The sequence below is a fragment of the Camarhynchus parvulus genome, chromosome Z (assembly GCF_901933205.1).
Source record: "Camarhynchus parvulus chromosome Z, STF_HiC, whole genome shotgun sequence".
NCBI classification, from domain to species: Eukaryota; Metazoa; Chordata; class Aves; order Passeriformes; family Thraupidae; genus Camarhynchus; species Camarhynchus parvulus.
In genome coordinates this window covers 48,013,859-48,038,240 of record NC_044601.1, presented here as the reverse complement: position 1 = coordinate 48,038,240, position 24,382 = coordinate 48,013,859, and the positions used below count along the sequence as shown (strand labels likewise).

The window sequence follows — 24,382 nt, the reverse complement described above, 5'->3', positions numbered from 1 at the left end:
GTTTGTAAAGACACATCAATCTGATATGATGACGCCTGTCATATCTGAATTTGGCTTTGCAAGTTCACGTCCTCACATGGGAAGCTGAGAAATCCTTGGCTACTGCCTAGTTCTGCCCATGATTCTTAGCTGGAGACTAGAGAAAGTATTTTGGAAACATCGAGGAAAGGTCTCAGCTCCTGTCGGGAGAGCATGGCCTCACAGCTGTCCTTGGAACAAACATGGCTTTTCCACGCAGGAACGGGAGTGTGTGCCGGCCGTGCGACGCGCCAAAGCGGCTTGCACTGGGGCTGGTGCACTACAGCGTTAAACTTCAATTCCATGCCCGGCCTCGTAAGATCAGCACGTTTAAATGCCCCACTCACTGAATTTATCAGATCCCAGCTACTCAAAACCAGGTGTTTTAGTAAGTATATTAGCAAGCAAGCGGTCTCAGCAGTGTCCTGGCGAGCAGGACAGCGTGCCGAGGCTGCGCCAGCACCGCGCCTCCGGCGGGCCCGGACAGCTCGGCGGCGGAGCGCACAGGCGGCTGACGACAGCGGAAGCCGGGTGGCGGGGCCGGGCCGGCAGCGGGGCAGAGGCGGTGCCGCTCCGCCCGCCCGCGGCGCCCCGGGCTGCCCTGCCCATCCGAGGACATCCCAGCCCTACCCATCCCGGGACCTCCCAGCCCTGGGCGCTCCTGCATGCGGGAGCAGCGGGGGAGCCGCGTTGGCCCGCTCCGCCAGCATGTCCGCCCGCTGCTGCGCCGGCCAGGTGGGCTCGGGGCGCGGGGAGCGCGGCAGGTGTGGGGCGAGCGGGCGTTCCCGGGCATTCCCGCGGCGGAGCGAGGTGCCGGCGGGGCCGGGCGGTGGGCGCTCCCCGCGGCAGCGGGGCCGGGGTGGGCAGGGGCCGTCCCTGCGCTGCCCTGCGGCCGCGGCTCGGCGGGCTCCGGGTCGGGCTGCGCGCCGGGCTCCCCGGGCCGTCGGCGCGGCAGAGGAAAAGCAGCCCTGCAGCGAGCCGGGGTGCCTGTCCAGGCTCTCCGAGTGCCCACGGTGGTGTTTCTGCCAGTTTCCTGGGTTGGCTCCGCTCGTGTTTCGGGAGGGAGCTGTCCCGAGGGCGCGGGCTGTGCCGAGGTGCGTGCGGACGGGCGGGAGCCGGGAGCGGGACAGCGGCATGCGGGTGGAGACGCTGACAGGGAGAGAGGCCTTCCCAAAGCCCTGCGCCGCAAGGCGCCGTTCCCGAAGGGCTACAGATCCCTTGAGCTGCTGCGGGAGGCGGATGGGTGGTAGCCACTGGCTGCAGGTGGTGCGGAGTTCTTAAAACACATGGTGTAAGAGTTAGAATGCGCTTAACTAATCTCATAGCCCCTGGATGCCCTATCAGTGCTCAGATCCTTCCACAAACTCCTTTAAATTTGGCTTGTGGAAGGTTTCAGCATATTCAGGTGGCAGAGGAAGTGAGAGATGAGAGCAAGTGGTGATGGAGGGTGGTGCAGGACCTACACTGCTCAGTATCAGAATTCAGGAGGGTGGGAATTCAGAACTCCTCATCTTACCATAGTACACCTGTTTTCCTATTTAAATCAATTCCACAGATGAAGGATCATGACTTGGAGGAGATAGGCAGTAGTGAGGCCCTTTCCAAACCTCCTCCTTGGTTGCACTGAAGGGAAGGACTCTGTTCCTAATAGTTGTCTCTCTGGTATGATGTTAGACACCTTCCCCAGGCACTTTATTTTGTGGTTAATTTTCATAAATCTCTGTTTCTGCAGTAGAAACCCATTACTACTTCTGTCTGCAGCAGACTAGCCAGTGAGCTTATTCCTATTGTTTCACATATTTAAGTACCTTATGGTCCTAATTCTATTGATATTTCTTTTCCTTTGCTCACTCTGCCCGCCCTTAGACTCTGATTATTCTCTTGTTCTTTTCTGAGCCACCTGGGAAAAATGTCTTTCCTGTAGCTTGAAATCGTGGTGTAGATTGGGTCTTTTGTCTGTGGTTCTTTCAGTCTTCAGTGGGACAGGAGGATTGCTGAACATGCATCCTCTTGCTTACCCGCTGGGAGCTGCTCTGAGCCTCTCCACACGGTCCCGTGGGCCTGCGGGACAGCAGTAACCGCATTTGCTAATACTCTTCTCAATGCAGGGGCCTCCCTGACTGCTGCTTCGTAACCATTCCGGCAGGGTGTGAAACAAGTTGTGGAACAGCTCAACAAAGTGAATTTAGTACGTGCTGCTACTACAGTGGCTCGTGGCTTTTTGCATTTTCATTGTGCATTTTCTTTTTTTTTTTGGGTGTAGCTCCTGGAGAAATAACTTAAATTACCAAGAGAATGAAACCATTGAGATGCTCAGTGGTGAATGGCATGGCTTTAGCATGACCAACCCACCCTGTGTAGTAATCCCTGATAGTAATGTGTTTCACTGTGAGGTAATCCCTGATAGTAATATCTTTCATTGACGCTGAAATGTCACTTTGGAGTCTGTAAATAAACTGAACTCCTTAGTGTTGTTGAAGGTGAGGCAAAAGCCATAAGGTGGATGTAGTCATAGTGCCAGAAATCTCTGGGGACATTTATTCTGCTGGCTCAAGCACTACTTGTGATGTAAGAATTATCTATGCTAAATAGGATGCATTGTTGGAGTTACACCAGCGAACATAGCGTGGATAACCTTTTTATAGGCTATGATAATAAACAGCATAAACCACGTTTCATTAGCATACAGTGTCACATTTTTAAAATGAAAAATGGTCTTTGCCTTTTTTACTTGATTTATTCCAACCTTGATGAGGGCATGTTTGTATAACATGATTAATACACAAGAAAAACAAATGGGATAGAAGTTCTTAATTTTGTCTCATCCAAGCATCCTCAGGCATTTTGTACTGTTAATCAAGCTGGAAGATCAAGAAGGAATTTGGCCTCTCCTTCAATGTTTCCCTGAAGATGAAGTTAACCCTATGTCCAGAAAGAGAGATTAAGTGCTTGAGGAAAGATGAAACTTTTACAAGAGTTACACAAAACAACTCTCATGTTAGGTCCCTCATTTTTTCCTAAAATACAGTAGTTTGATGTGCTTGATGTCCTGTAGTGTGAAGAGTTTTTTGTGGCGAGTATTTTTGCCTTGTTGATATCTTATGCATGCCTCTGTCTGTGGATCTGCTTTCCTAGAGCTGAATGAGAATTTTGGTATTGTCTTCTGAGCTATTTAAGTGCAGTTGTCGTTTGTGTGTAATTGCCATTTGTCTGTAGCTGATACGAAAATTTTATTGTGAGTTAACACAACAATTAATTTTCTCTCCAAAAAATTTCCCTGGTGCGAAGTGGATGATGAGTGTTTGGTACTTGCTTGAGTCAGACCATGCTAAATGTCTAGCTGATGGTGCCTGTCAGAATGAATGCGTCCAGGTTTTGCAGCCCAGATTCCTGTTGTTACAGGATATAGCGGCAAGCTGACAGACTGCAGTACTTTGGTTATGCTGATTTTGCATTTGCGAAATTATTTAAAATTATCTTAAAGGACATTACTGTGTGACTTGTATCCTTGCCAGGTAGACCCTGGAAAGTTACTTTGGAGGAATCTGGCCATTTATAAACTTTAATTTGGCCATTTATAAACTTTAATTTCTGCACTTGTTTTTTACTGGGCAGTGTACAACCTTGCCTTGAAGATAATTGTGATATTTAGATTTCTGAGCTGTAATAAGCTTGCTAAATGTTTCTTCTTTTGCTTGTGTCTCATTGATAGACCTATTTTTAGAATGCAGTGAGAATACAGTTTGGCTTGGGCCTTCACCATGCTTTTGATTACACAAAAACTCCGCTTAAATTGACAGGAAACTGGATTTTCTGTTTGGCTTTTCTTCACTAGTGATTCTCAAGAGAATAAAGTTGAGATCATGGTAAAAGAAAGCAGCTGTTGCGGAAAGTCTTTATTACAATGAGTATGTGTTTTCCAGAGTTAAATAAATGTAATTTAGATCATTAACATTCATTTTGGGTGGATGGTATCTTGTTGTTCAAGTAGATGAATTTTCCAGTTAGAAGTGATAGCTATTCAAGCTTATGGAGCTCTTTTTGTAGGTCTGTTGAATCTTGAGAGATGTCCTTAATAGTGTTCTGCACTTAGAAATCATATCAAGTAGTAAATAAAAGATATGCCACAAGTTAGAATATCAAGTTTTCATTTTCTACCCAGAATTCTAATTCTGATGGGGATTTTTAAAAAAGAAAAAAAAAGGGGGTAACAACAGTGCTGCTATATTTTTAAGGTAGACATTGTCCTATCTTTTGACTTCTGTGACTCATAGCTTCTGGGGAGAGGAGGGAGATGCCTGTGCACTCCGGCACTGCCTGCCTCTCTGGTGCTGCCTGTTTGCATCTGCAGGTTGAGAAGAGGGCTTGCAGTCCTGTCCCCCATAGTCTCCTCTTTTCATTACATGGTGAAAAGGGTGGTTCTGTCACCCTCATGCAGATTTGTGTCCTCTGAGGTCACAGGAGCATTGCAGAACGTATGTGCAGTGTGATGTACCACAGTGCTGAGGGATGGTGCGGTGCTGTTCCTGGCTTCACTGCACACGGTGCTCCCAAAAATGCCATCTCTTGTGCTGCAAATGGTCTTCCTAGGTGCCAGGGGTTTGTTTAGTGTATTTGACCTGAACATTTAGCTGCAGGTATTTCCACACCTCTGTCACTGCTGTTATTAATTGTGATAGAAGGTGAAACTAGCTGTCTGAGGTCAGATGTAGCGTATTGCAGTGTACTCCAATATGTTAGGAAAAAAAGCCTGGTGAAGGACTGTTTTCCCTGTTTGAAACATGGGAGTTGTTGCTTTAAATTAATGGTTTCCTGAATAATTGAATTAGCAAAGCCTGATTTCCTACAGCTTTGTCCATTGAGGTTGGTCTCTCAGGCTGATTCCCTTCCTAAAAAATATGAAGTTGTGTTGCAACCTTTTCCTTGGTTAGGCTTGAGAGATCATTTTTTCCTCCAATAAAACTTTTGCCTCTTTTCCAGGAAACTTTAAAAACTTATCTTGGAAGTTTAATCTGCCTGCCATAGCAGGATAAAATTTACTGCTGGATTCAAAAGTGATCAAAATAGGAAGGAAAAGTGGCCAAAAGATGGGGAGATCCTGTTGGTGTTGTATCATTTGACATTGCATTTCTAGGTTGGAATCCTTTCCCTGTCACTGCATAAGAGGGAGAAGACAGTCTGTCGCATTTCTGCCTGATTTCCAATTGCTTCCTTTTTTCTTAGACTTTTTCTCTTGCATCCCATGAGTTGTGGTATTGTGGGCTTAAAGAAACACCTTAAATACCCATAGCTCTAGAGCTGTGGAGGCAGTAGAAGAGCAGGACCTTCACTTTTAAGAGCAAGGGGGTATTTTTCTATTTTTCTGCCAAAGGATCTAAACACTACTGCTGGTTTTATTTTAGTTTTTGCAAGTGTGGTTGTTCCAGGATATGTTTTTCCTGTTGCTGGAGCTTTCATTGCAATGGAAGCACTCGCAGTTGTAGGAACAAGACCTACCTAATTCAGGGATGAAAGGCTGAGCTGTGACTGCGGTGGAAGCTGTAGGTCTCGTTGGACCTAGTGGCTGCTCTCATCCCAGACACATGCTGAGGTTGAATGGTGTTCCCAAGTTAGCCGTGTGAAGATGCTTGGACCTTAGGCTGCTTCCCGTGTCCTTCTCAAGGACCCCAGTCAGTGGTGCTTCCATTTCTTTCTCCACCATTAGGGTGCAGGCCCTAAGAGGTCTTACCATTTTGAATGCCCGTCCTCCAAGATGTTTAGTCTGCAGCTGACCATTCTGTTGGTGGGATTTGACCTGCTGCCTTGTTAAGATATCCACGAAATAAGCTTCAGCATCAGCATGTTGCAGTGTGAGGGAGTGAGGCACTGAGCCACCCAGAGCTGGGGGGTACTGTAGGGTGTGCCCGTGATGGAATGTGGGGGGACGTGGCTCTGTACACCAACCATCTCATCATCATTTTAATTAGTGGTAGCTACACAGGAACTAGTGTTTGCAGTTTAGTACTTGGATATTCCAGCAATTAAAGATGGTGTGTGCTCAAGTACTTAAGCATATAAAAGTTCACAGTCTGAGCATATTAAATTTTGCTCTTCTTTCTGCCCAGTAGCACTGATCTAAAATACATCAACCTGAGTTTTAATAGGAACTGTTCTTCATGTTTTCTGGAAAGACCTGTCTCAAGGGTTTTTCTCTTGGCTTATTACCGTCACTGGCAAAGCAGTGGTTCAGGAATACTTCCTATATCAGGAGGATGTAGGCATTATATTTAAAAATGCTCATCAAGAAGCAATGTCAGGATGTGAGCAGGCTCCACTTTGAACCTGCCGCTCAGGAATAGTGTGTGAATGTTGTGACATTGATGTAAACTGAAACACCTTTAGCAATGCTTTGAACAAGTAGGATTTTTTTTAATACGAAGGGATGAGCAAGAGTTACAGCTTTGCACCAGTTTATTGGCTTTTGTCTCTTTGTACAAAGTGTTAATGTCTTTTTTTTTTCTTTTTTTACTCCCCACCCTAAAGTCCTCTTGGACTCAGTACTGAAGCTATCTTTAAAGACTCAGCATGTTTGTGAAACAGCCCAAAGCTGTCTGTTCATTCAAAAGCAAAGCAGCTGTTCCAGCTATGTGCTTTTAAGTCAATGCAAATGAAAATTTCATTTTAACTGCTTCTTCACTTCAGTGGTACATGGACTTGGGCAGTTACTGCCCTGCATTTTGTTCTCTGTGCCTGGTGATGTACCATGTTATACCATGTGCCATCCTACCTGTAGAGTTCAGATCTCGAATATCAGAGCTAACCTGGAGAAAATCTGCTCTCTGTATGAAGTGATGGCCCCACTTTGCCACTGCTGATTCTCTTTCATCTTTCAGTTGCTCGGTTACTATCTCCTATGCTGTGAAAGTCTGAGAATTGGCTGCAGCATGAGCTTAAACTACCTGTAGATAAGAAAACTGTGAAATGCGAAATTATAGGAAAGGACAGCTGAACCTGTCACCCAACAGAGATTACTCTCAGTGAAGAATGTCCAGGGATCAATGCAAAGGAAATTCAGGATCAGGTCTGACTTGAGAGGATATTTAAAATTGCTCCCAGAAACAATGGGCAGATGAAAGGATTGGTAAAGCAGAGACTACTATTGAAATAGATGTAACGTGGATGGCAAAAATAAAACTTTTTAAGTGCAGCCATGTAGCTGGTTGGCCGCCGTGTGTGTTGAGTGCTGCAAGGCTGAGTCCCACCCCTTTGTGGCTTTATGCTGGAGAGAGGAGTTAGGTGACTTGATGGACTCTTTGCTGTCAGACTACCATGGTTTTGTAGGAGGGACTGGGTAAAATTGAAATTTTTGGGGAAAAAAAAGACCCTGCAATACTTAGGTGCTGGGAGGAGAAGTCTTAAAGTCTTCAAATGAGGCTGAGGGTAAATGTTTTGGTTTCCTTGTCTGATGAGCAGGGAGAAAAGATCAGGAAATTAAAAGGTTGTCTAAGCTAGTAAAGGAAGCCTCACCAGGAACCAGTGCCTGGGAAACTGTAGCAGACAAATTAGAAGGCGGAGGTTTTTTTCACTTTTCAGTGTCAGATTTAAGTAGCCACAGGGATGGACAGTTTTCCTCATACTGCTGTCAAATCCAGATGGTCTGTGCTAATGGAAAATAGCTCAGCAGAGGAGATGGGTGATACGATACCCTGTGAGGCTCAGATCAGACTGAACAATTGACTTGATTTTTCCAAAATCAGCAGGAGAAGAGCAGTTGAGCAGACTTGAATTTGGACATTTTGCCAGTGATGTTATTTTCTGATGCTGAGCTGAGTCACCACTCAGTAAGGAAGCAAATCGCCCTCAGCCCAGTGTAGCTTTCTTGCCTAGGTTTAGAGCTGCTTTGTGCTGCATGACAGTTCTGCCCCATCCATGGTGGCTGCGGGCAGGAAAGCCTCACCAGAAAGCACGTCTCGGGCAGTGTCTGGGTTGGTGTGGCTTTTCTCTGAAATCTGTTACAATTCTGCACAGTTTGCAGTGTGAGATGCGCTCCTCAAAATAGGTCATCAGTTGATTAACTGGTATGTTGGTTCACAAAGCCTCTTGGCTTAAGTCACATGGTGAGTCTGAATATTAAATAACAAGCAGTGGAAAGCCAGTTAAGTCAGACAAAAGACAAAATAAAGCCTCCTTTTTGGTGAGTTTAGTTACTTCAGAGGGACAAACAGCTGCATAATCATGTGACCCGTTGAAGAAGCTTTTGGAAAATGCATATACATAACAGCAGTCGATAATAGTCTGAGACCAGCTCCTAACACTCAGGACACCTGGCATCAGACCTCTTGTTTTCATGAACCAGTGCCCTAATGAAATATTTGCGTCTAGATGCTCTTTCCTGAAACCAAGAGTCCAAGCAAGGGTGGATGTGTGGTCACTTCAGGATCTTTTTCATGCAGAGCTGGCTGCTTTGCCTGTCCAGCCTGCTGGATGCTGCCTGTAGCTGTGAGAGTAGATGTTTGGGTGTTTTTGATAGACACTGCTGTTAACAGCTCGGTGACTGCATTATCTGTGAATCTTACGGCCCAGATAAAGCTGGTAGTCAAGTAACCAAGCAGTGCATGAAAAACTAAGCTGCTGTAGGCCCCCATGAAAAGAAGCTTCAGCAAGGCACATTCCTGTGCTCTGTGGATGGGCTGGAAGGTGTACATTCTCCCCTGTCTCCCCATTGCTCTCACCAGGCTGTCAGTTAGGAAGGAAGAAATGAAAAGCTGCTAAGTCTTCATTTCATTAAAGAATGCAGTTTTTTTTTCCTATTGTGGTCTTATCCCCTTTGATTTGTACCATTTCTGCTGAAGTGTCCCGAAAGGAAATTCTTTGTTGTGATAAGCTTGATACTTGCCTATGGTTTGTATAATTCTAAAATACCATAGGCTATTTTCGGCAGTGATCCTGAAACTCTTCACTTTAATACCTACACAAAGTATTTTCTAAAGCCTTCGAAATATTTTTGGAAACGTATGTGGAAAATATGTTCTTAAAATCTCACTTCTCTATAAAAGCAGCAGGCAAGATAGGTTCTCTTACTTTCAGGCTTGTATGTAAACAGTTACATGTGCTTAACATGACTCTCGTACCCCATTTCACTGATTTATCAGATCACATCACAGCTTGCAAAAATCAAGACTTGAGTGTGTGGCAGATGTTAAGTGTGTGTTGGCAGAGTACTTATTGTAGGGAACCGATAGTTTGCTCGCAAGGTGGTAAGCCTGCTTTTACCCTGTTTTATTAACCTGTCTAACTCTTGTTAACCATAGGGGCTCCCCAGGCTGCTGTAAGATGGGGCTGTTCAATATGTCCCTGCCGGTACTTGGAAAGTGGTTTACAGGAGCTAGGGCTCTTACGTGTCTGCTTACTTCTGCTCTTTCCTGGATGTGTGTCAAAATTACTGTTCCTTGCATTGGCAGGCACCTACAGCACTCAAATTGAATGAGGTGGTAGGAGAGCGCCCCTGGAAACATCTGCTCAGAGAAGGGAGAAGGTGTGTAGGACAGCTGCAAAGCATTCACCTCTGCTTTCCCCTCCTGCCCGTGCACTGTGTCCTCATGTGAAGTGATAGTGAAGTTGCTGCTGTTGTGTAATAAATCAGCATCTCAGAAGGATTGATACGTGACTTTCACAACTTGCCACTAGGTTGCTTGATTTGGTTGCCCGCAGCAGAAGAAAGAACTGTCAGGGCTCATGAGTGCTGGAGCAGGAGTAAGAGTGGGCGAGTGGCTGGCAGAGGAGTCAGACATTAGTCTCAGTTGGAAGGGACCCACAAGGATCATTGAGTCCAGCTCTTACGTGAATGGCCTATGTGGAGATCATACCCTCAACTCTGGTGTCATTGGGACAAAGCCTGGGTCGAGCCTGGGGTTGTTAAGCCAACCTGGCTACCAGAAGGAATGTTTGTGAAACTGCACTTTGAATATATTTTAACAGAAATATTTCCCACACAGCTTTCCACAGCTGCTGTTGTGAAACCAGTCAAGTCAGCCATCATCCAGGCAGCTCAGATCTGTTTTCAAGTATGTTAGGCTTTCAGATTCTGGGGTCTCAGGCAAGTTGGCACTGTGCTCTGTGAGTTCTGAATGAGTAGCACGGAGCAAAGCAGTCAGCTAGTCTACGCTGTGGCGCCCTGGTGGGTTAGTGTGAGCGAGCTGGCCGATGGTGTTTGTGGAAAGCATAAATATTTGCCCACTGTTTGTAATTATTGTCAGACTGTGGTGTTCACCCTGGTGAGGAGATGTAAAGCTAGAGAGAGATGAGCCGGGCTGGCTGTGCTTGCTGCCTAACTTGTGGGAGCCTTTGGATTGAGAGGGACTTGAAGCCAGAACCTGCTGCAGGATGACAAACTCCTGGTGGAGCACCTGGCTTTCAGGTGCTGCTGTGCTGGGCTCTTGGAGAACCTGGGCTTGGGGTGCCCGTGAGACTCTGAGGGAGCTCTGTAGATACGGACCTGTGCATACAAGGCCTGCCTGCTGGTGGTGTTCACAGACCTTCATTGTTGGGTTGTCTCTGTTCTAAAAACTGCACAGCATCTTCCTCCTGCAGAGCCCCATTCTTTGGAGGAACTTTTAATTATAAGTGTAATCCGTAAAAGATTTTTGACATTACTTTCTTTTTTCTCAGTCTGTTTTTTATAATGTGACAAAAATTTGTTGCTGGCTTGCAGTGAGTTTTGAGCCCCTGTGTGTACCATTGCTGCAGTCAAAAGGCAAAGGAGACGTGAGATGGGCCATGCCTTTAGTAAAGGATGTGGTGTCAGTGTCTCTGCAGCTTAGCTCCACATTGACCAAAACTTAACAGAGAACTCTTTGTTTGTGTATGTGGGCTTTGAAGTCTTGTCACTCAAAGATAATATCTTTGAAACCTCTCGGGTCAGTAGGTTGTGGTCAGCATCTTAGTCTTTGGGACAGAGACTGTTCTCATTTATTTTTGGATAACACCTATTTCATTGAGGCCTACTCTGGAATGTTAGAGGTACAGTTTAAAAAAGGAAAAAAATAAAAACCCTCACAAAAAAAAAACCAAACCACCAAATTTGAGGCTGTGGCTGAATAGTCTAACCAACTTTCTATGGTTTCCATGGCTTTTCAGAGTGCTTGAAGAGGTGCATGTGGAACAAGATGGAAATAGTGGTATTTTTCACAAATATTTCCTATTTTTAGGGTATGTGCTCAGTATTAGAAACTATCATTAAGGTTTAAGTAATGTGGAAAAGTACATAAATGACTTACATATTCTGTTTAAGCATTTGTTGCTTTAAGTAGCAGCTGCAGTGACCCAGGGGTAGAATAGCAGACGTTGCTGGATGTAGATGAGGTTTTACTGGCAGAGCTCTTTAGTACCTGGTGTAGGAAAATGTTTTTCTCCTTATAAATGCCAAAGCTGCATACCTTTTTACTTCCATACTGTAGTTGTTATGCTAAGGCAAGCAGTTCAAGTTCCTTGTGGATACTTTGGATTGGGCTGATACCAAATCCTTTTATGTTGAAAGATCCCTTTTAAAAAAAAAATATTACTTTTTTGTTGTTGCTGTTAAAATTCTGAAGTGGGTAAATTACACATTTCTGGTATGCGTTTGTTTTGAAATGTAACCACGTTTGTTTGCTGACTCAGTAACTTGCTGTAACTTCCTTATATCCTGGACCCGTGTTGATGCTCTAAAAGGCAATGTAATTTCACTACCTATAAAAACCAGAATTGCCATTCAGCCGCTAGAGCCTTCTATTTTGAAAGTATACTTGCATGATGTGCTTTTGCACGTAGTATTTTTAATTTCCAGCTTAGGTGCCAACATGAGCCCATTCTGTTTATTCCCCATATCTGGAGCTCTGTGTTTTGGGTGGGATTTCTGTTCTGCAGTAGCAGCAGTTTTAGCAGCTGCATGCTTTGAGGCCTCGTCTCCTCTGGCATGAGATCCAGTGGTGAAGTGAGAGAAGAGCAGCATGGGGGCTGGGTTGGACTGTCCCCATTTTATGTCTTCTGCAGCTGAAGAGCTGCTGTTGAGAAGGGGAAGGGCCTGTCTGCCATCCCTGTCCTGGGGGCTGGAGGCAGGAAGTATGACCTTGAATGTTGCAGAGATAGTCGTAGCAAGGAAGTGATAAACTGGGAGTCTTTTCAAGAGACTTCTTCAGAATGATTTGAGGCTCTTTGAACAACCAGTCTGGTTGTGATATTCTGTGGAGTTAGATATAGGTGTCTGCAAACACACATGGAGCGCCCTCCCCTTTATCAGACAAGTCCTTGATGCTGGAAGAGAAAGTATCCTGGGAGGAAAACAATGCATGATGCTTGCGTGTCTGAAGACACATAAAACCAATGAAGTTTGCCTGGACTACGACTACTCAAATGTGGCACTTGTGGATTTTCAGTCTTTTGGCAAGCATCCACCTTGTACAACTGCTTGCAGAAAGCAGAAGGTCCTCTGAATGTTCCTGTGGCCCCTCCAAAAGCAAGGAAACTCCAGTAAGAAGCAGGCTTGGTGTGCTGGAGTGCCATGCTCTGGCAGCTCACCATACCTGGCCTCAGGGAGTGCCTGGAAAATGGGAGTGTAGCAGGGTGAGGTTACTCTGGGCTGGCAGCAATGAGACCTGGGAGGGCGGCTCCCTGCTCCTGGCTGCCTGCCGATGTCCAAAAATCCCTCCTGTGGTCATGGTTGGTGGGTTAAGCACAGACAGGAACCATATGGAGCTGCTGCCTATTGCAAGGAAAGGCCTAGCCATGGACAGTGCTGCCTTATGTATATAAGTAAGGCTTACCTTTGTGTTTTATATATGGCTTTTCTAAAAGTAGAAGGCAGGGAAGGTGAACCCAGGTTCTTTGAAAGTCAGTGATACTCTTGACAGCAAGAAAATAATGAACCTCAATCTAGATCCCTTTCAGGATTTATTCAGTACCTTTATCCTTGTTGAATAAAATATTTACATCGGTTTTGCTATGTTTTGTGGATTTTATCTTGGTGGACCCTCAGTTGCTGGTAGAAAACTAAAATACACAGGGAAATCTGTCTCTCATCGTTAGCAAATCTGGGAAAGCTAGACACTGATGTGCGTCAAACTAGTGAGTTTTGATAATCAAGACAGTCTGCTTCCACTTAAATGCTGCTCAGCTGGGAGGAGAGGACTTGAAAAAATCTGGAGTTTTGCAGGAAGTCTCCCAGCTGTCTAACTTTTGCAATAGAAACCTTAAGATGGAGGGTTTTGGTGGATTTTTTACTTGTGTTTTTTGCCTTACTTTTCAGCTGGCCTGCTGCTGCGGTACTGCTGCTTGTTCCTTGTGCTGCAAATGCTGCCCCAAGATAAAGCAGTCAACCAGCACCCGCTTCATGTACGCGCTTTACTTCATCCTGGTGACCATCATCTGCTGTGTCATGATGTCCACAACAGTAGCTAACGAAATGAAAACTCACGTAAGTAGCAGGGATGGGGTCACTGCTGCCCCTGGAAGAACTGGGGCTCCTTGCACAGCTCTTTGTGTACAGGGGTCTCCCTCAGAAGAGGCGGTCAATTTCCTCCACCTATCCACTTCAGAACACAGATGGGATGATTTTCCATGCTCAGTCTCTTGATTTTTCCATGCCCAGCATCTTCCCGTCACCCACTGAGCATGTTTCACAACAGGAAGAGCCAAGGCCTAGCATCCTTCCTCTCAGTTGAAGTCTGCTGCAGGGAACCCACCCCAGGTTTGCTGTGCAGGCACTGACACAGGAGGGAGAAGTATGGGGGAACTTGTTTTAGTAGAACAAATCAGTTCAGTCTAACCTTGATTTTTGTTTCTGGCAGCTCGTTTAGCAGCAGACGCAGCAAATTAGAAAATAACTCTTCCAAGTGTTGCAATTTTAATTCTGCCTTCCTGGTGTGACAGACTACTGCAAAGCACAATGCTGCAGAGCCTCTACAAGGGGTTTTCTTCAGTGTATGTTGAGTCATTGTGTTCACATGGCCTCTAACCACAGCAAATATTGTTCATCTCTAATTGTCTTTTTAATTAGAGAGCTTCAAAAGCATGAAAGGAGCTGTGGCTGAAGCTAGACTTTAAAACTCAACTTTCTTTCAGAGTCTTAATATACCTTTCTTAAGCTAAATGGTCACCAGCCTGCTTGTGCTCACACACTGGTCCTGTTGTACCACATGTTTGGTTTGGCTTCAGAAACCACCCAAGTAGCACAAATCCTCTCTCTCACCCACTACAAACTACAGTAATAAAACTCTGCTTTTAACTAGAGGGAACAAGGGCTGCATTGCTTAATTCTTAAAAATGAAGATGCATCAAATGCATCATTGGGCCTGCTTTGGGGGTTGTGTATGTGCTTGTCCTGGAGGCTCAGAAGGCTTCCATCAGTGTGAACATCTTGTTGTTTGGTGCTCCTTTCCCAAGAGAGGGAGGTTGCACAGCGAGGCCTCTTTCCTCGTTGGATCAGTTGCTGGACAAGCTGATGCCCTGGTTACATTCTGCACTTGACTTTTGATTATCTCTGAAACACTTCCCTCCAGAGCATCCCAGGTGAAGGAGCTGGTGGCAGCACCCCCTTCCTGCAGCACAGATGAACCCGTGGGTTTATAGCAGGCTAACTGGGGGGCTTCTGCTGCCTGTGACCTTTCCATCTTGTGATTGTACCTTCTTTGTATGTTCTGTCCTAATTTTCTATCATTTAATAGCACTTTGCATGAGTTATCCTAGTGCTACATTTTACCCCAGGCTACCAGAAGTTGCTGACCACCCTGTAGGAGCACCCAGGACAGATGTGATGCTTGCCTGTAAGCTGTGACTTAAAAACTGTTCAACATGTGCGTGATGAAATTGCTTGCCAGGAATTGCTTTGACTTACTAGATGCTTAGCTTGGCAATAAAGTGAATAACCCAAGGAACTTAAGTGTGTGGGAGACAAATTATGTGCTCATATCCAAATTTCATAAAGTTCTTTTCCATCAGTAGTGTGGTTTTAATGCTTGTATCCCTAACAAAAAATACTCTTTATCCAACAGAGAAGTGATTCAAGAAGCCTTCAACAACATGCTTTTCAGTATTGCCAAATTTCTTTTCCAGTTCATAGTCCTGAAAGCTCAGTGTGGGAAGAAATGGCACAAAGAGTAGCTGTTAGTTTGAAGTGGAAGGATAATCACTGTCTTAGTTTAGAGCATTTGATGTCTTTGAATGGGAAATGGACCATCTGAAAGCAGGCTTTCTTTATCTGCTTTCTAATTTAATAATTATGTTCAGGGCTGTTAAGAGTTCAAAGACCCCTGAAGCTAATTCAGCACAGTTTTGATGGAGTGCACCTTGAAAATACTTATTCATACTAACCAGTCTCAGCTTCTCAGTGATGAGCTGTGTTTTGGAAGTGCTGTGCACTTACTGATTCCTTTGCTTTTGGCCGGGTCATGGAACACTCCCAGCTCCTGAAGCCAGACTGTAAGCAAATACTTTGCATGATATTTTTGGGACCTCACCGTCTCTTTTTTTTTTTTTTTTCCTGAGAGAGAACAGATTTTGATTAATTTTAATCAGATTTTTTTTTTAAATTGTATTGAGGTAAAGAATGTCAAATTTCAAATTGTAGTGCAGTCCTTTTTAGAGCTGTAATCTTGGCAAGGAACCATGTGTCTCCTTTACCAGTTCAAATACTCATGCTGATCTTACATGGAAAGAATCTCTCGTTTGTCAGTGAGAGGTGTTTTTTTCTCTTTGGTTGTTTTGCTTTAAGTTCCCAAGTATACATAGTAGACCTCTGGGGAAAGAAGCAAGAGGCAGTGGAGGAGCAGGGAAGAAGTTGATGGTTATTTGCAGAAAAATTTCGGATAGTAAAATGTAAAATAGATTTTGCAAGAGCAACATTGCATATCAAGGCAAAAGACTGGGTATTCATCAATCAAGACATGTGAGCCCTGTGACAGGGACAGAAGTACAGATAAGACCAATATGGAGTTGCACTGCATATTGTGCTTCTGTACCTTGATCCATGTACTATTTCTTTTTTCCTGTTATGCTGTTTTTAAAAAAAAACAGATACAGCTTTACTTGCATATGTTCTGTTGAAGCAAAAAATTGCATTTTACAGGCTTGGAAAGGATAATTTAGAGAAGAAAAGGGAAAGAATTGTTTTGGTCTCTCAAAACAGTGTTTAGATTTTTTTTAAATTTAAATTTTTAATGTTAAAGCTCTTTCAAAACTAGTGATTTCAGTCTGAAAATATCTGTGTCCTGCTTAATGAATGAAAAGAGAAATAAGAATACATTTTCAGGAAAATGAACACCAGTAAAACTCAGTTTAGTTGTGTGAAAGCATTTCAGTACAAGGTGGTCACATGTTCCAGCAAAACATACTTTCAGGCTTATTTCCCCTGCTAGGTTTATATCTTGGCCCTTAGCTGCATTATTGCATGTTAAACACCAAATATGCTGCCAAAAATAAAGGTTCTGAGTGCAGATGCCCGTTGCATATTTCTGATAAAAATTTAGCCATAGATTCGTGATGGTGTGTTCTGATCTGATTGTTTCTTGGTTTTTTATTTAATTTCTCAGCTGCACAGGACAGGTGATTTTTACGTGGGGATTTTTGCCCTTGCTTTCCCACTTACATAGATTTTCACTCATGTGTCCTTAACGAAGTTTTCCTGCCATATTCTCCCTCCTTGGATGAGGACATCCAGGTGGAAGCAGGGTCCTCCAGGGATGTTCCTGCACACTTCTCCTTTCCTGTTCCCCTGGGATGTGCTTTGCCACACTCCTGCACTCACACATTTGGGTGCTGACAGACCCCACCCGGGGCTGGCCAGGCACCACGATGGTTCTGTGTGCTTGCAGCTTGCACTGAAAGGAGAGCAACTTCAGGACGTCGTGTTTCTGTAGATGCTGCTCAGATGTTGATCATCTCTGAGGCTGCAGTGTGTGCTGGAAGGTTGCCAGATTTGCTGTGATAACATCATTGCTTGCACAGCAGCTGAGGCGTTTGTGTTATTGGAGCGGATACTGAATTTCTGCAACAAGAATGCTTTGTCCTCTGCTCCGAGGCCAAAGAATTTAACTTCTGCTGCTTTTAAAGGTACAAAAGTAGCTATTTCACTGTATCTTGGCAAATAACAAATATGTGACTTGATGGCTATCGAAAATACCCAGCATGGTAAAGCACGTGGGGTAGGCAGCCTTCTCAACAGCTGAACATGTTTCAGAGCTATAGATTGAAAAGAAATATCAGTCTTTTTTCTATCAATGAAGTCACATAGCCTTGATACATTGTTCCCAGCAGTAGACCATCCTTTCACAAAAACATACTGTTTTTATTACACCAATCCTGTTGTTCCTCGCACTGTGCTTGTGTGTTGTCCCTATTAGGGTCTCCAAGACTTTGATTTATTCTTGTTTTTTCCTTCAGGACCATGGGTCTCCTAAAAGACCATTCAGTCTCATGGGACTGTTTCTGTGGCCATCACTTTTTGCTGCATAGCGTGGTGTATACTACATGGCAGCTAAACTCTTTGTTGCTTATGTAGGGCAAACTGAGCTATTGTTCTTGTGAATCCATCTATTTTCTCTCAGCCAGACCTGTAATAAAGTTAATACTTACAGGAGGAAAGAATGTATAAGTTCAAAAATCTCATCAAGATTTCTGTAGAAACCTGTGCAATTAAACAAGGTGCCTATTTATGGCACCCAGAGATCTGTTTCTAACTAGCTAGTCAGTTAATCAAGTTCTGTGATATTTTTGTTTTGTTGTGTTTTGTTATGAAAGTCTTGTAAGTAAAATGAAGAGATCTGGGAAAAATCTGTCTCCTTAGTGAGTACTATCATCGATGTCAAACAAATAAGTAATTTTCCCAGAAATATTTTTAGTTCAATATTATACTATTTTCTAACCTCTCCTGATTGATGGTTCTTATAAGCGAAGAACAGGAAAGCAGTAATTGATAGCCCAGTTGCTGTCCCTGGCATTGTTGTGGCACCTTGGCTTGCCCTGGCATCACTGTAGCTTTGAGAGTTCTCATAATTATTCCAGTCAATCCGTTTGCTCATTTTGAATGCTGGCATGTTTTCCCAGTCTGACATTTCATTGCTTTCCAAGACCTGGGAAAAGTGTTGCTGATTGTCCAGACAATTTCTCAGGAGCTTTCCAAAAATTCTTGGATGCAAGTTAGCCACAGCTACTTTAATGTCCAGCTTCTTTATGCAGTGGCTACTAATCTCTGAGTTACTGCTGTTAAGGAGCAGCTTGGAGTGGCCTAGCTTGAGTCCCTTCTTGTAGCACCACAGAGCTGTGCTGTTGGTGATGAAACAACAGATGAAACAGCAGTTTTCATCTCCTCAGCTGGTTCTAGCCTGTCAAAAATCAGCTCCAGATTGTAGTTAGGTTTGCTACCCTCAGCTCAGCCACGCAAGTGCTGCAGTGATCTCCTCTCTTTGAGAAACTGCTAGGAGGCTTGTTGAGCCCCTGACTGGTTTGGAGTCCTGGAACATGGATTGGAGTTGCATACCCTGCTGAGAGAGGTAGGCTTTCAGAGCCTGGTGGCTGGAAGCTGGCAGTTTACTTGTTTATCACTTGTTTCCTGAATCTCAGAGGACTTTCTACCCAGCTGGGCATGCTGCCTGATGGTTAGCACACAGACCCTGTTATTCTTTCATTGTTATGGCTTTGTGTACTGACCTGCTTGCTGAATAAAGGGGTTTCCTTTGCCATAGCTGTTGATTTGTGCGTGCTGTGTCCTGCTACACGTTGGCTTCTCTATCCTCCAGTCACCTGCACGGATAGAGCAGTCAGCTCCAGAGGGTTTAATAATGCTGTTCAACTGGTCTTACCAGCCTTAGCTGAAGGCTGTAAGCATACAGAGAGGCCCTTTTTTCCTTTGAAATGGATAGTGGTTTTCTAATTAAATTCCTGTATTTCTGTGCAGCTGAATGGTTCTCTGGCTGTGAGGAGCCGATGTCTACACAGAGATGCCTCACAGCAGCGGGTCCTGGCCACACAGACCTGTTTTTCTGAGCACCCAGCATCATATTCATGTGGTGAAACTGAAGCCAAAATGTGCAGCTGTTTGTTTTCCCCTTCATGGGGAATGGCCTCAAAGGCAAATATTTAATGAGTCAAGAGAGGCAGGAATGTTCCATCTTTCTGTTAATTTAAAACAAAATCAGGTCAACTGGCACAACTCCCTTTCAGAAGCTGTGATGGAAAGGAGGGTGGCTGCTGCCCCTGTGACACTTGGGTGTGTTTCAGTCTGTCTTTCCAGCCAGGGCTGCACAAGCCCCTGGTGTGTCTCATGTAAGCTGAATTACTGAAGTAATCTCTTGCAGTACAGCGTGGGAAGAAGGGAGAAGATCCCTAGGGTGAGGGAATAAGCAGTTATGGCATGAACCAGGAGAGCTGAAGGGAAGTGGACTTGTACCCCAAGGGATATGTAAAGAATTGAGAGAAGGCTCTGGAAGAGTTCAGTCCCTTATGTTTTAGATTTTGTTATATCCCCTGAACCCTGAAATACAGGCTGAAGGGGTGTCAAAAGTCAAAGGTATTAAATGAAGCCAGTGAAAAGTCAGTGGTGCAAAGACATAGATGTGCTTATGTGTGCTTTGTGTCCTTTCTTACAGTTTATATATAATGTGTTCTGCTTTTCAGATTCCCTTCTACAAGCAGATGTGCAAGGGTATTCAGGCGGGTGAGATGTGTGAGAAGTTGGTGGGATACTCTGCAGTGTACAAAGTCTGTTTTGGAATGGCCTGTTTCTTCTTTTTATTCTTCTTGTTCACCATCAAAATTAACAACAGCAAAAGTTGCCGAGCATACATTCATAATGGGTGAGTTTTTTATTTGGCTGCCTAATTTTAACATCTAACATTTTAACATCTCCACTCTAATTTTAACAACTCTTCACAAATTTGTGCCACAAACTTTCTACTTGGGTGTAGTACTGGGCAGAAAAAAACCCCAAAACTCAAAAATCTTCACTTGTTTTTAGAAAACAAAATCTTGTTTTTAGAAATAATGTGGTCAAGTGAAAACTGAGTAATGTGGTAATCAGTCATCAAAGGACGGGTTTTTTCCCTCATTATTCTTTAAATAAAGATTTCTTGTGGTACTAAAGCTGAAAATCTCTATTTCCTATTACAACCAGATGTTTTTTTTCTCTCATACAGATTCTGGCTTATTAAACTTATAGTTCTGGCAGCAATGTGCTCAGGAGCCTTCTTCATTCCCGATCAGGACACTTTCCTCAATGGTATGTCCTCTTATTTTTGTTATGCTGCTTCATCCTCTACCATCTTGTGACTGGTTAGGAATCCAAGAAGTCTGATCAACATGAATATTGCCTTGTTTCTTCAAGTAAAGCCTTTACAGGCCAGATGCAAAGACAGTGTTTGGGGGCAACACTGTGTGTGCAAATTACATGGTCTTCTTGTGAATGTGCAGGGAACAGCATGTTTTTTCTGACCAGGAGCAGGCTGAAGTGGTAGGGAACGATGTTGCTGCAGCAATTCTTTAAGAATTCTTGCCAATTCTTTAAGAAGTATGGAACTATAATGGTGCAGAGGGAGTTGTTCGCTCAAGAACACAGAGCTGCATATTGGTTTGGCTTGTGCAGGTAGCTCTAGCACAGTGCAGCGGTCAGGCTGCACAGTGGAGAGGTGCCAGTGCTCCAGGAGGCACAGTAACCCGCTGGGCACTGCTGGGCACTGGAAACTTGCAGTGCCCCAAAAGAACTTGGGATGTTGTTAGTTTTCAGGTTGGGGGTATACATGCAGTAAAGTAAAATTAGAGTTCTTGGGCCCTGGTACGTATGCTCTGCTGAGAATGCCGTATCAGAAACACTTCCAGTTTTGGAAGGAATGCTGGCACAGCACAGGCATGCTGGTGCTAACCCAGTACTGAAGTGCCAGCTGGGAGGGGAGTTTATCGCAGAAATCTTGTGGAGCAGAAATCCGGGTGATACCAAGATGAGTTTGTTGTCCTGCATTTGCAGTAAGTACATCTTACAGGTCCTTGTAAGCCCTTCAGCTGTTGGGTCTGAACAGGTGATGGGGAATGGGATGGGATCAATAAAGCAAAGGAGCAGTTGTGTATGCTGCCTGCTCCCACAAAGACTAGCTTGGTTACCTTGTTCTCAACGCCCATCTGCTCTAGCCAGGATGTTTAAAAGGGAGGAGGGAGGGGTAACATGGGGAAGAGAATAGAGTGGGCAGAGTATGAGCACAGTACTCTGGGAAGCTAAAGTAAAGACCACTACAAGTAAACCACTGACAGGTGTAATTCAGTTTCTTGCTTTTGCTGTCTGTTTGTTTGGCCCTGGCTCAGTTTGAGGCCCTCTTCTATGTCCTCTCTGAAGCTGTGGCATGGCTGTACGTGTTTGTCCTTAGGACCCATTCTGTTTGGATTAGATGTAGCAGTACAATGCCTTGTGCTTGTGAGCAGGTGAGACTGCCTGTCATCTTTGCAAGTGACCCTTGTCATGGTGAAACATCTTCAGGAATGTGAAAAACGCCAATCACTTGTTTTCAAAAATTTAAAAGTTTAATAGTAATAAAAATGGTTATAAAAATAGTAATACAATCAGAGTAATAATAATTTGGACAATCAGGATTTAAGACAATATGAGACAATAAAGACAAAGAGTTACGGACGTCCGGGTACCTTTTTCCAGGCAGCACGGGCCCAGGAAAAAGGACACACCTCTAACAAAAGGAGTAATCTTTAAGAGCAATAGCCTGTTGCATATTCATACACTTCATACATGATGCATAAATTCTTATTCAAACACAGGATTTTTGTCTGGTCAGTGTCAGCTTCTCCTTTCCAACACCCATGGCGCCTTCGAGGCGGGAAGCAGCTAGTTTCTTCTGATAGGAAGGCAATAAATTCTTCTCTTCTGAAAGATTTAGGTGTCCTGTGGCTGTTATCTCGCTGCGAGTCCTCTCTTTTAAACAAAGCATCTTATATAGCATAGTTTCTATTTTAGCAATTTTTTATACCTTAAAACTATACAGTACTTAAGAGAATTAATACAGCATTACTTGCTAACACAACACATATAATATTCATTTTAATATTTGCGAAAAGCCAATCATAAAATACATGCATTTCTCACAATGAACTTATGTGTTTGCAGAAAAGGAGAAACAGAATTTTTTAATGCTGATTTTCAGCAGCAGTCTAATGTAGTCTGGAGATACAGCATAACAAGCTTTCTTCCCCAAACTAGCTCACGACTTTTCACTCCAGCAACTCCTGCTAAACTGACATCTAGTCTTCCCCTGAATTTGAAATTTACAAATGGTTTGGGTATAGTATATTTGTGGGCTTTTCTCCCCTCCTTTCAAGAAACTTACACTGTCTTTTGGTTGGTTGGTTTGGTTTGGGTTTTTTTTAGAGGGAGAGAGTCATTCTCCCAACTGCTTTTTTTTTTTTTCTTGAAAAATAAAATCTCTTGCCATGTTTCCCAAACAGTTTGTTAATCATGGGGGAGGAAGATTATGTGCAAGCAGTAGGTTTCTGTGGGTTGTAGTGTTAAATCCACACTGGCTATGCTGATCTTACCTGTGATTGATCCATAAATGTCTGCAGTATACCGTGGCAGAGGGAGATCAGGAGAGTCTATTTAATTATTCACTCCATTGGTGGTCTGACCTTTCCTACTCTCCCTTTCCCAAATACACATGCCACTCTGTGCCCTGCCTGTTTTTTATGTACTCTTTTTCAGAATTACTTAATCCGTTTTTTTGTTTTGTATGTTTGAAGAAGCCTGTCAAGTGTATACAATATGTTTAGCAAACCAGATAATGACATTTTTGCTTGCTTTTAAATAATGAGCTTATGATAGCGTAAGAAAAAAAATCTCTACATGAGCTGCTAATGGAAATGAGCCCTGACTGTTCCATTCTTCCACTTAACTTACACAGGCTTTTTTTCAAAAGGAAAGCACAATGGAAGGATATGGCTGAATTTTGCTGATGTACTTCTTGGTCTTTTTTTCACTGAAATCAGTTGCACACCTGGAGTAATTTGTAGGCTGTGTACTGCAGAGCAGCACAAGCTGTATATACAGCTAAAAATTAAAATAGATATCTGTATTTCCTCAGACACATCTGATGTTGCATGTAAGAAATCTGTTGTCTAAAACATCCAAGCAGCTACCCAAATGCAGTATATGTAGGTCAACAGTTAAGTACCCAAATAACCTGTCCTAAAACCAGTCAGTGAATACTAAGTGTTCCTTGGGAGTGGCTTGGAACAGCATTTGTGAATAGATAAACCCCACCTTTGTTTTTCTGTGGTACTGGAATCTGGAAGAGAAGAAATTGCCCGTTTTAGTAATGACTGGGTTCCACTACCTTCAGTTTCAGGGTTTAGATTCCTGTGGAAAGCCTTCACACCACCTCCTTTCTGTCACTCACAAATAAAGGTTTCAGTATTTTCTGTCTGAACGTAGTAACTCATAGGCTCCACAAAAATTTTCTAGGTTAGGGACAACCCAGTAGCTGTCCTGACATGATTATATTGAAAATGTAGCAGGTTGCAAGCTGAATTCATAAGGGAGCTAATCTTGAGTTAACTGAGCTGGCCTTTAATCTGAAATCTCTCATCTCATGCTACATTTGTGAGCTTGAGATATTCAACCACATTAACAGCTTCACTGCATAGACAATAAATCCATTTTATCTCAAGGGAAAGGCGTTTGATCTATTTTCTGTCTCTCTGCCTTGCAGCCTGGCGCTATGTTGGAGCAACAGGAGGGTTCCTTTTCATTGCCATTCAGCTCATCCTGCTGGTTGAGTTCGCACACAAGTGGAATAAGAATTGGTATGTGTTGGGCAAGTAGTTATTTGCTTAAAATTCTGGTGGACTCCTGACCAATACTTTTCTCATAACAAAGAATGTAGATGTGTCTTGGATGTAATTTTTGAAAGAAGACACTTGAATCAGAGTTGTTCATATTTGCTTCATTTACCTTCTCCTTCCCCAACAGAAGCGTTTCCTCATTGCTCACTTCTACTCTGCTGATTTATTCTTACCTGAACTGCTTGGCTTCCATTAAGTAGTAGTGTCTTGGGATGCAAAAATTTCTTTAAGTTATTGTATATTTTATATGAAAATACATCTGCTAAGTGGAGTGGTGCAAGAGAATAAAACTGGAGTTGCAAAATGTAATAGTGAAACTGTGTGCAATGTTGTGAACTGATAAATCCTGCTTTGTCTATGTCAGCTTAATGCACGCCAATTTTCTTTTTCAACTGAAGACTGCTAATTCGTGTTCAACTTCTTTCTTGTCATCTAAATAGGCAAGATTCCATTATCAGCCTGGATATACAATATTTGGGCATTGATTTCATTTTTGGTTCAAGTATATTTTCTATTACTGTCCTAG

General features: G+C 43.6%; 1 protein-coding gene across 1 annotated transcript in view; it reads left to right on the top strand.

Annotated features, from left to right (window-relative positions):
• The first annotated feature begins 321 nt into the window (after positions 1–321).
• Positions 322–24,382, top strand: part of SERINC5 (serine incorporator 5) — a 41,299-nt gene continuing 17,238 nt past the window's right edge. The window contains exons 1-5 of the mRNA XM_030968622.1: positions 322–753; positions 13,280–13,447; positions 19,642–19,820; positions 20,160–20,242; positions 23,724–23,817. Of these exons, the coding sequence (XP_030824482.1) occupies positions 322–753; positions 13,280–13,447; positions 19,642–19,820; positions 20,160–20,242; positions 23,724–23,817 (956 nt within the window). The remainder of the gene's footprint in view (positions 754–13,279; positions 13,448–19,641; positions 19,821–20,159; positions 20,243–23,723; positions 23,818–24,382) is intronic.